At 43.9% G+C, this 17268-nt stretch overlaps 1 protein-coding gene across 1 annotated transcript in view; it reads right to left on the reverse strand.

Annotated features, from left to right (window-relative positions):
- The window catches only part of GABBR2 (gamma-aminobutyric acid type B receptor subunit 2), a 352698-nt gene extending 336729 nt beyond the window's left edge, over positions 1-15969 (reverse strand). Inside the window, exon 1 of the mRNA XM_014559751.2 lies at positions 15566-15969. Within this exon, the coding sequence (XP_014415237.1) occupies positions 15566-15622 (57 nt within the window). The 5' untranslated portion in view covers positions 15623-15969. The remainder of the gene's footprint in view (positions 1-15565) is intronic.
- Between the last annotated feature and the right edge of the window lie 1299 nt (positions 15970-17268).

A 17268-nucleotide genomic window follows, 5' to 3' on the forward strand; every position in this document is an offset into this window, starting at 1 on the left:
ACCCTGGACAGCTCTGGGGAAACCAGGCCAAATTCTCTCTGTCCAACTCTTTCTAGGCTTCTGCAGACACCATCTCTCAGGCTCCACTTAGCATTTGCTCCTGTCTAAGCTGGAGGGTTTGTATGGGCAGAGCTCACTTGAGCATGTCCACCAAAAAAAAAAAAAGGTCCAGAGGACAGTTTAATCCCCAGATGCTCTCTTAACTGGTATCTTGACATCACAGATATCCCCTAGTCATAGGTTTCCAGCATCTGCCATTCCTCAACTTCTCAGCTCAGGTTTCTGAATGAAAATTTTCACTCTTTTTTCCCCTTTTTTCCCTTAGTCATTTGTGTTTTCCTTGTATGCCGTGCCAATATGGAGTATCCACTGACACTTACATCTGGGAATAAGTTGAAAGCTGGCATAACTTTGCTTGATATTTACTAAGTGGTTGAAGGCCCTGCCTGGCAACTACTTGTAAGCCTCTCTGTCTTCACTTATGGAGTGACCTGGCCCATAGACACGTGGCCTGGGACTAGTCCTGACCTGAGGAGCACCAATCTCACTCTCCATCAGCCTGGCTCCAGGCCAAGCTGTGATCTCATGCCCCATTTCTAGTGTCTGAGCATTCCTCTGGTTCCCAGATTCTAACTTGGCCTGAATTCCAGTTTGGGTGACTGGATCCCCAGCGTGCTTCCTCAGGTCTGAGTTCCTGCCTCGGTCACCAGCCTTGGGTCCATGTTCTTCTAAAGCTGGAATTTAGCCTCTTACTTGATAATAATTCACTCCTTCAATCAATGTTTTGCATCGTCTACTGTGTGCTGAGCAGCATCCTAGGAGCTGAGGATACAGAAATGAACAAGTCAAACTAAAATCCCTGCCCTCATAAAACTGACATTCTAATGGAGAAAGAGAGACAATAAACAGAAAGAGGAAGATATTTTAGTATGTCAGTTCATGAAAAGTGCTATGGATAACAATACAGCAGGAAAGAGGATTGAGACTGATAGGGCACGGCTACAATTTGAAATTGGGAGGTCACAGAAGGACACACTGAGACGACTTTTCAGTAAAGAGCTAAAGGAGGTAAGTAAGCAAGAGACGCAAATAGTGTTCCAGGTGGAGGAACTGCAAGGGCAGAGGCTGCGAGACAGAAGTGTGCCTGGCATGTTCAAGGAACCATCAGGAAGTCAGTGTGGCTGGAATCGAATGAACAGGGGAAAGCAGTAGTACCCAAGGTCAAAGGCAGGCAGGACCAGGTAGAACCTGGGCACTGACAGGACTCTGGCTTGCACATGACAGAGTAGGGAATAACTACAGGGTATTGAGTGCAGCAGTGACATGATCTGATCTATTTTAACAGGATCTCTCTGGCTGCCAAGTGAAAAGTCGTTGGTAGGAGGAAGGGAGGAAGCAGAGAGACTGGTTAGACAATCAGCCACTTATGGTAGCAAGAACCAGGCTACAAGCAGAGGAAGTGGTGAGAAGTGGCTGGGTTAATACTCATTCTTTTTATTATTAATGGGAATAAAATGCACTGGCAGATGCCAAATCTCAGGACTATGGTAAACAACTTGCAAGAAACGTAGTAGAGACTTTAGAAAGCAATGTGCTCAGGGTCACACCCCTAGAAAGTGATAAAACATGAATGTCAGTCCAGGTCTGTATGGCTTAAATCCTCACCTTCCTTCCCAAACTCTGCCTCCTTAGCAGTCCTTTCTCCCTACACACAAGAACCAGAAGCTAGTGTCCAAACCCTAGTTTAGAGTTTGGGCTGTGTTGAAAGATGATACCTGTTCCCCTTCTGGGGACTCTGGGGGACCATGCACGGTCCATTGGTTGCCCGTCAGCAGGACACTCCATCCCTTTAAGCAGGATCATGACAATGGGAGGCTAATCAGGCCTCACCCTGCTGCCTGTTCTCCTTCCACATTGGGCTGGACACCCTTTGCCACTCTGGTGCCAGCTGCTCAGATCTGCCCTCCCCCAGCTGCCTCCTCCTAGGAACTGAGTCCAGTTTCCAAGACCCTGTTCCCAGTCTGACCTGTCATCCACACCTATCTCTATTCTAACTCTCAACAACAGGGAGGTCTTCTTTTATGTTTTTCTTTTAAAAAAATTATAAGCCATCTTTACAAACATCTCCCGTATATTTCTTATTCATGTGTGCACTGAAATGTTTCTTTCAACCAAGTAGCTGTTTTTTTAAGTACATTGTTTGTTTTCATTTCCATTTTTTAATGGATAAGTTATGAATGATGGCTCCAAAAAAGATTAGCTGCATGAATCTAAGTTGCTTTTCTTTTTTCACAAGGCATGTTTTTTAAACCGTAAAATTGGGTTTCAAGAATCAAATGTGGTCTGGTGACACAGCTGGAGTAATAATAATAGCTACCATTTATTAAACACCTACCTACTCTGTGCCAGACACCTTGGTATGCATCATCTTAATCTTCATGACTGCCTGAAAAATAGGTGTTAGGATCCCAGTTTTGCAAATTATGAGACTGAGGTCCAGGATGGATTAAATCGCATGTCTAATGATACCCAGCAGAGGCAGCAATGGGGCCCAAACTCAATCTGTCTGACCCCAAACTCCTGCCATCACCTCTATTCCACATGCCTCTCCTTGAAGATGCCCTTATTTGCCTGAGGAGGAAATAGTCTTAAAGAAGTAAAGAATGCTGCTGAGGGTCAAAACAAGAAAGAGGTAAGATGACTTGGCCAAGGTCCCCCACCAAAGTAGAGATGAAGCTGGCTCTCCTTTGGGGTTACCAGGGGACAGCATCTGGCCAGGAGACAGTCTGTGACTAAATCCTTCAGGAGTCGTGCCAAGTCTGGGGTGCACCAGCAGAACCTGGAGCCTCTCATTCCACCCATGCTTCTCGTTTGGTTTGAGAACAGCAGAAGGATAGGGGAGTCATCTTGCTCCATGTCGGCTGGACAGGTCTTAAGCGTGCATAGGCAGGAAATTTAGCTCATAACTGAGTGGTCTCCAGAAGGATACCACCTCCCATTTAGAGGTTTCAAAAACAGTAAGATCCTTTACAAAGGGGATTATAGACAGACAAGAGGCACAGTTTAGGAACAGAGCCTTAGAAGAGAAAGTGTCCTATCAAGTGTCTGGTCCAAACACTCACCAAACCTTAAGGACAATGGTGAGTTTTGGAGTCAGGTGGTCCTGGGTTCAAATTCTGGCTTATCAATTATTAGTGGTACCATTTTAGGAAAGTCACTTACCCTCCTGAGTTTCAGTTTCCTCATCTGTGAAGTGGCAATAAATAATTGCTCTTTCACAACAACAAGATTATTGTGAGGATTAAATAATAACAAAAGCTAGTATGTATTGAGCACTCACATGTGCCAGGGACTCTTCAAAGAATTTCACATATAATGAACTCTCTTATTAAGTAAGATGATGCACAGTACTAGGCACTTATTAGGAAAGCAACTAATAATAATAATGAAAATCATACTGCTGGAGATGGCAAGATCAGTGCCTCCTGAGGTTCCCACTCCATTATTTGATTAATGGGGTATTTGCATGCTGTTTCTTAGGCTCCACCTAAGCCTTTTGACAGCATCCACTGTGGAACTCAGTTTGTTGCTGGAGTCTATGGTGCTCCCCCTCACCTATGGTGGCCCCTGACAAACGACAGCTCACGGGTACCTCATTACTCCAATCCAAATCAAGCCTTCTCTTCCTCAGGAGATGTGTACCCAGATTCTGCAATGTTCCCTGGCCACCAGTCTAGAGTCTATCCACAGCTCTCTTCAAAGGTGATACCCAGAACTGACGACCAACCCTCCTCATGGGCTGAGAAGGATATAGAATAGCAGGGCCATCTCTTTGTGCTCAACACTCTAGACTGCTGTCCCTGGTGTCCTCACAGTCCAGAGTTACCTGAACTTTGCTAACAGCCACATCACTCCTTTGGATCATAGGAAGCTTGTGGTTCTCCAAGAGCCCTAGGTTTGATTTCTATAGACTTGCCGTGCTGTTTCAAATGAACAGCAAGCCAGATCTCTCTGATCTGTTTATTAGCAGTTTAATTCAGGGACCTACGTACAGGCTTAAAACATTCCGTTCATAATTATGTCCCAATGTTCCAGCCTATTGAGGGCATCCTGCATCTTGGAACTGTTCCTCTTCATATTCACCACCTCTCTCAGTTAATGCCATTTTTATTGGACAATCTGATTTTCTTCCTTAACCTGAAGCATGGGTCGAAACATTAAATAGGAGAATAACGAAGACAGAGCTTTGTGACTGCCCACACTGGGGATCATCTTCCCTGTCTGGCCCTGTGACCAAACCCACTGAAAATCCCCCAGCTTCCAAATTCTGCAGTCCATGTTTCTCCATCGCACACTTCAAAATGTCGTGAGAACACTGCTAAAGTTTTTTCTGAAACCCTGATGCATACTGTCTTCTTATTTCTCTGGCCTGTTAGATTAGTAACTCTACAAATACAGGTGATTATGGCTGGGCTGGTTTTTGGTGAACCCACATCCATTCTTAGAGATCACTTCCTCTTCTCTATGTGATCACAGATTATTTGCATAATCAGTCCTTCTCAAATTCTGCCAAGGGTCAACGCTCAAAACCCCTTATGATGAGGTCACCTTTTTAGTCTCTCAGAATATCGAAACTCTGCTGCATCCCCCACCATGTAAGCCTTCCTTTCTTTCATCCCCCAGAGATCCTTAGATGCTCTCTCTGTATCCCACCCACTGTTTCATCTGGACCTGGAGACGTGGGCTTATTGAAAGAACCTAGGTGCCCTCTCTGATTCACCTCATCCATCATTTTCCTCTTACCTATGCTCGCTCTGCTATTTCTGTTTGCTGCTCATTCTCCACCAAAAGTCTATTGTCTCTCTGTCACAAGCCTGGAGGTGAGAAAGTTTTGCGTTCTCTTTATCCTCCACCCATGCTTGCTCCAAGTTCACCCTACAAAGCTCCTAGGGTGGTCTGCGACATTATTCCAAAGCCTCAGCTCATTCTGGGATTGAGTGCCTGCATGCTCCAGCAGGTTCCTCCATTCTGGACCCCTACTTCCATGTTTTTCTCTATGGCCCCAATTTATGGTGGGGGGGGGTTAACTGTATTGAACCATAACATACATACAGAAAAATGCATGAATCTTAAGTGCACAGCTCAATTAATTTTCATAAAGTGAACACACCCATAAAGACAGCACCAAGAGCCAGTATCTTACTAGCACCCAGAAAATCCCATCATGTCTCCTGCCAGTCACTAACCTCCCTCGGAATAACCACCATCCTGACCGCTAACAATATTGATTGGTTTTTGCCTTTTCTTGGTCTTGATATAAATGGAATCACCACCTGTCCTCCTTTGTCTCTGGCTTCTTTCACTCGGAGTTATGTTTGTGAGATTCACCCACACTGCTGGGTGTGGTTGTAGACCTTTTATTCTCATGGCCGTACGGTTGCCTCAGCCTTTTATAATCTGACTTCCTCTCATGTATCTGTGTGCAGCCCCTTAGTTTTCTCTCTACCCACCCCTTACCTGGCTGGTTGCAATTTTCTAACTTGTGTCCCTGCCCCTAGTCTTACCCTTCTCCAACCTAACCTTCATCTGCCCTGTCAGACTAACCTTTCCAGAGCTTGGCTCTAATCATGTCTCTCTCAGCTCAAAACATTCTATGGCTCTCTGTGGGTACAAACCCTCAAGACTGGGATTATAGGCTATTTACAGTCTGGTTTCAATGTTTCCTCCTTCAGTAACCAGCTCTCCTTCTCCACACCTTCTATCTTCTAACACTTAAAATATATTAGTTGGTCCATAAACATGCCTGCTCTTTTCTGTTTCTATATGTTTGCTCATCCTATTCCTCCAACCTGGAATATTCTTCCCACTGTCTCCTATTCGCAACATCCTTCAAGACCCAGATCAAATGTCACCTCCCTATGATATCTCCTCCAGTCACTCCAGCAGAAATAACTGCTACCTTCTCTCAGCTTCCATAGCAAGGCTTGGCTCATGCTGAGAGATATCACTTATCACTTCTTTAAAAGTTAATTACCACATTCACCCATTCTAAGACACACATTTTTACTCATCTCTGGAATCAGGATGCACCTTGCCACTGATGGCATTTTATAATTGGCAATATTTTTTTTCTTTCTTGGTGATACACAAAATAATGGTGTCATAGATTTGATGAAATACAATATTTCATTTTTTAATCTCAGCATATTCTAGAAAGACTCTTTGGCATCACACTGCATTCTATAGTTAGTGGTCTATATCCTTGGGTCCTTCTCCATATGTGAGACCATAAGCACGCACAAAGCACACGTGTATGTTTGTTGAATGAATAAATGTGCATTATTCACTATTACCGGGACACCTTCTGCATGTGTTTCTATAGTGGGGAGAGGAGATGGCATGGAGAAGCCCTCTCATCATGGTTCTTCATGAGGCTTCTTGCAAGAAGGGGAGGAGGGCTGGAGGTCTGGGAGGAGGGCTGGAGGTCTTGCTTCCCTGTGGCTGGTATAGCTTGGGGTTGGAAAAGTCACACAGGGTTCATTTAGGGCTGAATTCTTGATTAGCAAAGCAACTTCAATGACAACATCCTCCCTATTGGGTAAAATATGATTTGCTTTTCACGGATCTGGTTTATGGCCTGGTTTTCAGGAACACACTATGATCAGAAGCAATACATCCTATCCTGCCAATCTTGTTTCAAGCCTCTTTGAATAACAACAGTGAGTCTTTTTGTTTGTTTGTTTGTTTGTTTTTTGCTAATGAAATCTGTTATTCCCTTTGCCCCACCAACCCGGCTCTATATTATATTAAAAAAATAAAGGACAGGATAAAGAAGTTGTGGTATATTTATACAAAGGAATACTACTCAGCCATAAAAAATAAAATAATGTCATTTGCAGCAACATGGATGGACCTGGAGATTGTCATTCTAAATAAGGAAACCAGAATGAGAAATAAAAATACCATATGATATCACTTACATGTGGAATCTAAAAAAAGACAAACAAACTTATTTACAAAACAGAAACAGGCTAACAGACATACAAAACAAACATATGGTTATGGGGTGGGGCAAAGGGTGGGAAGGGATAAATTGGGAGTTTGAGATTTGCAGATACTAACTAGCATAAATAAAATAGATAAATAACAAGTTCATACTGTATTGCACATGGAATTATATTCAATATCTTGTAGTAACTTATGGTGAAAAAGAATATGAAAATGAATGTATTTGTTCATGTATGACTGAAGCATTATGCTGTACACCAGAACAGCACAACATTGTAAACTGACTATACTTCAATAAAAAAATATATATATATACCAAAAAAAAACCCCAAAGGACAAAGAAAAAGTGGCATCCAACTGAAGTGATATTTTAGTTACTCTTTGCCCACTTCTTAATATTCCAGCCACTCAATCTTCATAGGTGATTTTAATAAAATCCAGCATGTTCAATTGTTCTATTTTCAAGTGCTTCTAAAATTTGAAAATACACAGTATGTTGTCAAATGCTTTGAGATGATCCACTTTATATGACTAATGATACTGCCTTTTTCTGATATTACATGACCCTGCACAAGTGTGTGACCCTAAGAGCCCCTGACTTCAGATAGATCCATGTCTACGTTTAAAGGATGGGTCTGGAAGGAAGTTTGCTTCCATGTCCATTAGGAATCCTGTGCCAGGGAACAATTTTATAGGATTTTTTCCAGTTTTAGGTTGGTTTGGTAAAGAAGTCACTTTATGTATCAGATGTTGCTTTCTGTTGAGTGGTTTTCCTGGGTATTTCAAGGACATGGAGACTGCCAGGCCGATAAGCATGATAAAGTTCAATTGCATGGCCATCTGGACTTCCTTTGGGGAGTTTGATTGATATCTTTATTTTGTCAGGATCTTGGAAAGCAGTTAATTCTTTTATACAAAGTTCATGCTCTTTTAGCAAATTGGATGCCTCTGGGAATTTTCTAAATTTCTTCTTCTCCTTCAAAAGATGGATACTTCACTTGCAATGTGAAAACAACAAACAAAAAGTTTCTTACTGTCAAGAGTGGCAACCTCTGGCTAATAGGACCAGGGATGAGAGGTAATGCAGAGGTGAAAGGGACCTATTTCTCACCTTAATCCTTCTGTACTGTTTGAATTTTTTTTTTTTTACCATGAACATGTATTCCTTTTATTAAAGAAAAAAAAAGTTTTTTGTATCACTTTGCTCTCTGTTTTGTTATTGCTTTGGGTTCTATTTTTCTCCCTCTCATATTTTCATTTTGAGAAGTTCAGCCAGAAGATGACTCAGTTCATTAAAAAAAAAATCCAACAACAACAAAACAACAAAATGATTTTTTAAAAATACTACATTTGGTTTCTATTGTTTACTATTGCTTTCCTTTTCAATTTTCTTTTTATTTATGGTCTGATTTTTTTTAAATATTAGATTTAATCTTATAACAGAAACAAAATAAAACCCTTATGTCTCTAAAAAATAAACTTATTTGGGGGGAGTTAGGCAACTTTTAGGAAATCTAGGGGAGCTACAGATCCCCTCTGCAGGGGAAGGCACAGGCACACAGCTCCAACAGCGTACTGCCCTGAATATCTATTCAGTATAATTGAGAGTGCAATGCCCTTTGCATAAATTACTTCATTTAATTATCTCATAATTCTGAGGCATTGTTATGCCCATTTTATGGAAGAGAAAACCAGAGTCTTAGCGAGGTTGAATGGTTTGTCCAAGGTAGCACAGGGAAAGTGACAAAGTTTGGGTTATCATTCTGATTTAAGGGGCCAACTGGCCTTTTCCACTACATCACAGCTTTTAGGTTAAGTGGACTGTTGATTTTCCAGCATCTCCCATTGTTTTCATTTCCTTTGTTAAAAGTGGGTACCTAATGCCTCATGTTGTCTTCTTTGCCATCTCTCTTGGCAAGCTTCCCTGTGGCTTGCATGTTCTTCTCTGGACATTGTCCCATACTGGTTGTGAGTCTCCAAGGGGGTCATTTTGACTTCGTGTCACTTTGGATGTCCTCAAGGAACAACCCAGAAGGAAAGTCATAGGGGCTAAAATTCAATCCTTCTCACTTCAGCACCCCTAACATGTAGCACCACAACGCCTAAGGCAGGGAAGGGAGGTGGGGGACACAAAGGAGAGATGTAGACTAGGAAACTGCATTCTGCTCCCAACATGTCAGCACTTGGAAAGCTCCTTGCCTTCAGCTTCCTCTTTTTAAAATGGGGGAATGATGGTCGTGAGCAATTTTTAACAAGAAACATATCAGGCATTTACCATGTGCCTGACCCTGTGCTTAGCACTTTATAATTAGACATGGGCAAAGCTGGGATTCTAATCTGGGTCTGAGAGCCTCTAGGGCCTTCTACATGATGCCCTACCACCTCCTACTATGACACTCCAACAGGATCGCACTCCCTAAACGACGGGCAGAAGGTCAAAGGGACATGAGAAAACATGATCTTAGCAGCCATATTCCCAACGTCCCTAAAACCTACCAGACTGCTCTCCAGACAGTGGTGCCAGTTTAACATGGTGCACAAGTTTGCCAACACTGAGCATTACCCAACTTTCTAACATTTTTAATTGATGGCTATAAAATGGAATCTTGCTGTTGTAATTTGCATTTGTCTCAATCACTGGTGAGGCAGAGCATCTCGTCATACACTTGTCAACCATTCAAGAGTCTCCCTCTCTGAAACTGATTCTTCTTGGGTTACAAATATTTCTTGTATAAGCCAAATACTAATCCTTTGTCAGGTTTAGATATTACAAATATCTTCTCCTTTCTGTTAATTTTGTGACCTTCACTTTTAAAGAAATCTTTATGTAGCCAAATCTACTATTATTATTTTTGATGTCCCTTTTTAAAACTGAGGGATAGGTGATGTACAATATTATATAGGTTTCAGGTGTATAACATGGTGATTCACAATTTTAAAGGTTATATTCCATGTACAGTTATTATAAAATATTGGCTATATTCCCTGTGTTGTGTATCCTTGTAGCTTACCTATTTTATACAAAGTAGTTTGTACCTCTTAATCTTCTACTCCTACCCTGCCCCTCCCTCCTTCCATCTCCCCTAATTTGTTCTCTACATCTACAAGTCTCTTTCTTTTTTGTTATATTCAGTAGTTTGTTTTACTTTTTAGTGTTCACATACAAGTGATATAATACAGTATTTGTCTCTCTCTGTCTGACATTACACTTGGTATAGTACCCTCCTTTTTCCTTGGATAAAGATGGGAGATACACACACACACACACACACACACACACACACACACACACACACGTACACTGGAATAGTACTCAGCCATGTTGCTGCAAATGGCAAGAGTTCATTCTTTTTTACGGCTGAGTACTATTCCATTGTGTGTGTGTGTGTGTGTGTGTGTGTGTGTGTGTGTGTGTGTGTGTGTGTGTGTGTATCTCCCATCTTTATCCATTTTTCTATTGATAGATACTTAGGCTGCTTCCATATCTTGGCTATTATAAATAATCCTGCTATGAACACTGGGGTGCATGTATCTTTTCAAATTAAGGCTCTGTGCTTTTTCTATCTTATTAAGGAGTGTGTCCCCACTTTCCAGCTCTTTGACCTGGGGCAGGTCACATCCCCTTGGTCTCCTGTACTGTAATTCTATAAGCCTGCAGAGAGCAAGAGTGAAAGAGTGAGAGAGCAAAAGAGAGAGAGAAACCTGGTCTTTCCTGCACATTTTCTACATGGCCCAGTTTTGAGCTCTTGACTCAGGGAGAGTCTCTTCTCTGTTCCCCAGGCTGAGTGTTCACCACTAAAGAAGGCTTTGTTTTCTGGGGTGTTAACTTTCCAGAGAACATACTAGACACTGTCTTCATAAACAACACCACAGTTAGAAAACAGCAAAGCAGAATATGAAGGAAAGACGCATGTAACAAACCTGGTTTCCAAACCAGGTCCCTCTCAGGAAATAGCAAGAAAAGGAAGTAAATAAAAAGTTGAAAGTCAGCATTTCTCCCTTCTCACTTTCCTCGGGTGTCATGTCTCAAGGAAATAGATATGTGCCAAGTTCATTTTCATTCCCATAATTTCTTTAAAGGGTTCAGAAAGCGATATATTTCATAGTTGTGAGGAGACAAAAAGAGCTTTGGATTTAGATGTTTGACAGACCCCAGTCTAACATGCAGTTGATTTGTGATTTTTCACAAGTCACCACACTTCTTTGAGCTGCAGTTTCACCTGGAGAATGAGATTTATTATGTATCCCTTTCCTAAAAAGCGCCAGCCAATTAGAGAATGGAAATGGAAGTGCTTTGCAACTTTTATAGATGTTTTAAGCACCTACTTCATGCTAGGTACTAGGGTTATTTTTCTTATTTAATTCTCACAATCACCACAGGAAATTTATTATTTCCGTTTTACAGCTGGGAACACTGAGATATTCAGAGAGATTAAGCCCATTCCTAAGGCTCAAACAGCTAGAACTGCTCTGCCCCTGCCCTTAGGTGGATTGGAAACATGGAGCTATTTGGTGTGGGGTCTTTAGCTCTTCCCTTAGATATTTCTCTAGTTCTTTCAGAGTGAAACATTTAACTCCTGGGAAATGTGACAGAGCCACAGTCCCCACTTTTCTGCCCTAGGAACCAGGTTGGAATCAAACTGCAGATGGTGCTGTCCAGGTCTTTCCTCTCACCAGCTTAGGCACTCTGGCAGCCCCAGGGATCCCCAAACCCAGCTGCTGAGGCTTGGGGGCTCCCTTGAGATAGCAATGAAGTGGTTCCTTTGGCTCCGATTAAGTGGAAAAGAAATGGGAGGGCTTGCTTACCCACCAGGAGCAGAAGGCAAGTGAGAGCCCCAGGAAATGCAGCTTCCCAAAAATATAACAGGACTCAGAAATGGCCAGGGGCATGCTGCAGGAGTGAGGCTTCCCCTACACCAATCCCAGGAGATGAAGCTGCCCACAACCCTGTGCAGGGACACAAGATCAAGGAAGCCTGAGTGTCTGAGGGTGTGGTGGGGTAAGCTGGGTGTAAACAACCATGGGCATGTGCTCTGGCTTTGCCACACTTGGATGTCATCTGCCAGCTTAGGCTAAGGGTCCTAGAGCCTTCACTAGGGGCAGCAGTCTCAGATGCCCTCTTCCCTTGAGACTGGGTAGTGTTTCCCTCTAAACCTAATTCACAGGAAATTCCGGGACCCAGCCAACAGGCACTGAAGGGTCAATGCTGATGCCTCTCAACTCAGTACCTGTCAGCTGGTGAATAGGTGTCACAGTGACAGAGCTCTAGGAGCAATGGATCTCCTTTCCTTTCTTAGAAAATGGTTATAAAGTCACAGAATGTCAGAGCTGGAAGGTCACATCAAACCTGTCTTGGGGAGAGTATAGCTCAAGTGGTAGAGCGCATACTTAGCATACACAAGGTCCTGGGTTCAATCCCCAGTACATCCTCTAAAAATAAATAAATAAATAAACCTAATTACCTCCCCGCCTCCTCAAAAAACAAAACAAAACACACACACCCCCCCCCCCCCCGCTGTACAGTGCACAGGGAGAACCAGGCTCAGAGAGGGCAAGCCTGCTGACAACAGCCACCCCAGGCCTGTGTTCCCAGTAGTGTTCTCTGCTCAGGTGATTCCTAGAAGTCCCCACGCTGAAAGTCCTCATCCCCAGGAGACTGCTACTGGATTTGGGGGATGCAGTGAAACTGGGATATTCCTCCAGATTTTGAAAACTCAAAGGTATAGCCCTCTTGTTTTTAAAATTTCATCTCGATTCATTTGGACTTGTGTGGTTTACAGGCAATCTTGTCTCTCCAAGAAAACAACAAAGAAAGGATGGCTTCCTGTGTCAAATCCCTGGGAGGTGTAGGATGCAAGAAACATTCTGCTCCTTGTCTCACAGAGCCCATGGGGAACCAGAGAAATCCCAAGCCTAATGTTTCCAGGGAGCAGCACTACAACGCTGGAACAAATATCAAAGGAAGATGTGATTGGCGAAGTGGAAAAACAGTGACTTTAGAGTTGAGGGATTCAGGTGCAAGTTTCAGTTTTGTCATTGATTTGCTATGTGACCTCCGGCAGGCACCATCCCATTCTGGCCCTGTTTCACCACCTATAATTCGGAGGAAAGAAGACAAGATGCTCTCTAAACACTCTTCCAGCATCAGCTCTGACTGGGGTCCTAGGTCCCCCCATGTTGTCCCTGGACAACACCTCAAGCCTTGCCTCTGTGCTAGCAAAGCCTGGGAGGGAGTGAGAGGGTGTCTTTCAGCCATGTTTTCTTGCCACTTAAACTCAGATTTACTAAGTGACTTGTCCACACTTCTCTGGAAGTGACAGCTAATGGATAAGGAGTTCCTGAGGTACCTTGTCCAGATCTGACCAGGGAAATCAGGGGGAAGGACAATCTCCAGATTGCTCTGGGCTGACGTTGCTGCTACAGGATGATGTTAATTCTGCTGTTTACAGAAATAAGTCCAGTGTGAGGCTTTTTGGTGTTTAAACCAGATGGTACTTCCTGCCTTGATCAGCCTCAGAGCTTTGGTTCCCATGACAACCCCAAAGTTCCATCTACTGCAACTTCCCTATTCTCCAAGTTTCATCCTTTTTCACCATTGTGCCAGGGTCCCTGGAGAATAAAGCCACTAACCAGCATATGTATGGCACTTTACAGTTTACAACACATCCCAGCATTTATTACCTCATTTACTCCTCACCACAGCCTTGCCAGATAGCTTTTGCTATTCCCTCCATTTCACAGATGGGAAAACCAAAGCCTCAGAGGTGAGGTGATTTGCCCTCTCAGCCTTCAGTGGTGTCAGCAGGACTCAAACCCAGGTTTTGTGACTTTGGACCCCACATGGGGTCCACTGTGCCACTGTGCCCTGCCCTGCAGGCCACCCACTCACTTAGGATTCCTAAGTGGTAAGTTTCATACACATATGGGTCTAGATCAAGGTGTGACATCCTTAGACAAATTAATTTAATTTCTTGTGCTTTACTTTCCTCATCTGTATAATGAGTGGTAATAGTGGTTACCTCCAGATGGATGGGAGGATTGAATTAGCATGTATGTAAAACCACAGTAAGCGCTTGCTGAGAAGCCTGGGTGAGTCTCGATTCTACTTTAACCATCCTGGGATCCTGGGTGGGTCATTTTGCTTGTTGGTGCCTGCTTCCCCCTCTGTATAAGAGGTGACAGCATTATTGTGCTCATATGGATGTCATGTGTGATGAGATTAATGCAAGGAAGGTGCCTTGGAGGGGACTCTCACACTGCAGTGTGCAACCTTGTGAAGGTGCAGATCCTGGCTCAGGAAGGCATTTCTTTACTTTTTAAAAAAATTTTATGTAATTAATTTTTAAAAATAGAGGTTCTGGGGATTGAACATAGGACCTTGTGCATGGGAAGCACTCTAACACTCAGTTATACCCTCCCCCTAGAAAGGCATTTCTTACAAGTGTCCAGGGAATGCCAAAGCTCCTGGTCCGTGGACCACTCTTTTGAGAACCAAGGCTGTGGTTAGGAAACCAACATTCAAGTGTTATTAAGGATCAATAACGCAGAGTGCCATGTCCATAGGCCTCCAGTTACACGCTTAGCTGAAAGTTCAAGAAACTTGGAAAGCCCACTGGGAATGTCAGCAGAAGCCCATTTGGAGGGTTTTTCTGGGTGAGATATTTCTGTCAGAAGGTCTCCTTAGACCCCCAGCCCCAGGCTCCATGCATCCTGGAACTCCCACGGGGCTCTGGTGAAAGCTATACCTGATTTTGGGGCTCAACAACAGAGGATTAAAAATGCCAATGTGTTACATCTTCTACATCAAAATATACTCATTGATAATGACTTGTGCAGTTCTTTAAAAAATAAAAATAAACCTTTTAAGTGAAAAAAAAAGTGTGATCCAGGAATGCTAAGTGATCTATGTTCAAGTGCATGACAGAAAGTGGATCAAAGTACAGCTGTTCCATGGGTCTAAAGAACACAGTTTGCTTTTTCCTCCAATTCTTTCTTTGCTCTGTATTCTTTCTTATGTGATTGTGGGTTGTAAACTGAGTTACGTTTGTTAAGTTCATTGCTATGCAATAAACAAATATTTTCCGTTCATTCTGGCAATTAAATTGGCCGGTGTGTCCCTGGCCCTAATGAGGGTCGGTAACCCAGCTCCTCTGACTGCTATCAGCTCAAGGTTCATGAATGCGGCTGCCCTGAGTTGTGGCCCCAGCAGAGTACAGCATTTCTGGAACCCTGGCCAATAAGGAAGAGCTCACGTGGCTCTGACTTCTAAGGAACCTGGAGAGGAAATGAGCCATTAGAAACGTCTGTTGCCCCAGGACACTTAACCTGTGCCAGGCACAGTGCTGGGCACTTGATTTGCATTATCTCAGTTAACCTTCCCCTACCTTGTGAGCCAGGATTGTTATCGCCCCAGTTGAGCATAAGCTCTGCGAAAACAGGGACTTTGCTTTGCCCCCTGGCGTATCCTCAGTGCCTACCTCAGTGCTCCGTCAGCGTCTGTCTGCGGAATGAGTGTGTCAACCCTCATTGCGACAACAAAGACGCAGAGTTAGCTTACCTGAGGAAGACTGTCACCTCGCAAGCGAGTCTGCACTCCAGGTGGCCCGAAGGACATTCCCTGGGAGAATTTCGTTTGACTCAGGCTCTCGGCCACCTGTCCTTCATGAGAAGCTAGTAAAATCAGTTTGCCCTGAGGCCACCTCACCGAGGAAGCCACCTCACAGAAGCTGCAAGAACACTGGTGTGCAGTCTTCAGTTCTAGGTCCTTCTCTGTGGCTGAAGTTCCTCTCCACACACTCACAGCCTCACTATTTATAAAGCCCGGGCTGGCAGGCTGGGTTCCCGGGAGAAGACGGTGAGTGGAGACTGGCCTGCAGCATGGCGTTCAGGGACATGTCTTGGGACGGACACCTGTGGCGGGCAGAGAAGGGGTACCCGGCGAGGGAGGCCGGCGCTTCGCCGGAAGTGCGGGGGCTGGTGGCGGAAGTGGGCGCGAGTGGGAGGGGGCGGGGGCCCCTCCGTGGAGCGAGCTTCCTGGCCGACCGGGAAGCGCTTCGGCAAACTCTCATCTGTGACTTTAAGGGAGTGTTTCTGATTGTGGTGAAAGTGGAGACAATTATCCTGTTGAAAGAGCTGCGAGCAAGTGAAGCGGAGAGGCCCTGAGGCGCGTGGAGATAGGGAATGAGAGAGGAGTGGCGGGAGGGCAGGAAGCCCGGGAGGCTTCCCGCGGCCTCGGACTACGACGGCATCCCCACCTTCCAGCCCGGCTTGCGTCTCCCAGAGCTGGGACAAGGGCGGCCTCACCACATTCCTGAGCCTTTTTTGTGCGGCTCTCTGAATTGAGACCCGCAGTCCATCTAGACCCCTCTGATGAGGGGCACAAAGCTGTGTGTACATATGGGTATGGGAGGGAGAGGAGAGGAGAAGGAGACCCTACCGTGGAGAGTATCCTTCACCCTGAAGGACAAGGTCGAGAGGGGAACACTGACAGAAGAAGGGCTCCCCTGGCTCCAGCCAGGTCAAGAGCTCCCCTCTTTTCTTCCTTCTTTTAAATTATGATAAAATTATATAACATAAAACTTATCATTTTAAGCATTTTGAAGTGTACAATTCAGTGGCATTAAGTACATCACATTATTGTACAACCATCACCATTATCCAGTTCCAGAACTTTTTCATAACCCCAAAAGAAATCGCCTATCCATTAAGCCGTGGCTCCTCACTTCCTCAGTCCCCAACCCCCAGCTTATTCTGTACATTCATATAAATCAAATCACATAATACGTGGTCTTTTGTGTCAGACTTCTACTCAGCACAATGTTTTCAAGGTTCATCCATGTTGTAGCGTGGATCAGTACTTCCATGACCGAATAACATTCCATTGTGTGGTAATACCAGATTTTGTTTATCCATTCATCTGTTGATGGCCATCTGGATTATTTCCATCTTGTGGCTATTGTGAATAGTGCTGCTACGAATATCTGCATTAAGTTTTTGTTTGACTACCTATTTTCAGTTCTTTTGGGTATATTACCTAGGAGTAGAATTGCTGGATCAGATGGTAATTTGATGTTTAACTCATTGGGGAACCACTCCCCCCTTCTTTTTATAAATTTTCACAGACTCATGTGGCTGGGACCTCAAAAGTGACCCAGAGCAGTGTTTCTCTGACTTTTGGATTGCACATATCTGTAGGACTAAAACTACCATTACCTACCCCCGCCCTGTCAAAGTAACAGGGACTTGTGTCAGGATCAAGGC

This window comes from Camelus ferus, chromosome 4 (genome assembly GCF_009834535.1).
Source record: "Camelus ferus isolate YT-003-E chromosome 4, BCGSAC_Cfer_1.0, whole genome shotgun sequence".
NCBI lineage: Eukaryota > Metazoa > Chordata > Mammalia > Artiodactyla > Camelidae > Camelus > Camelus ferus.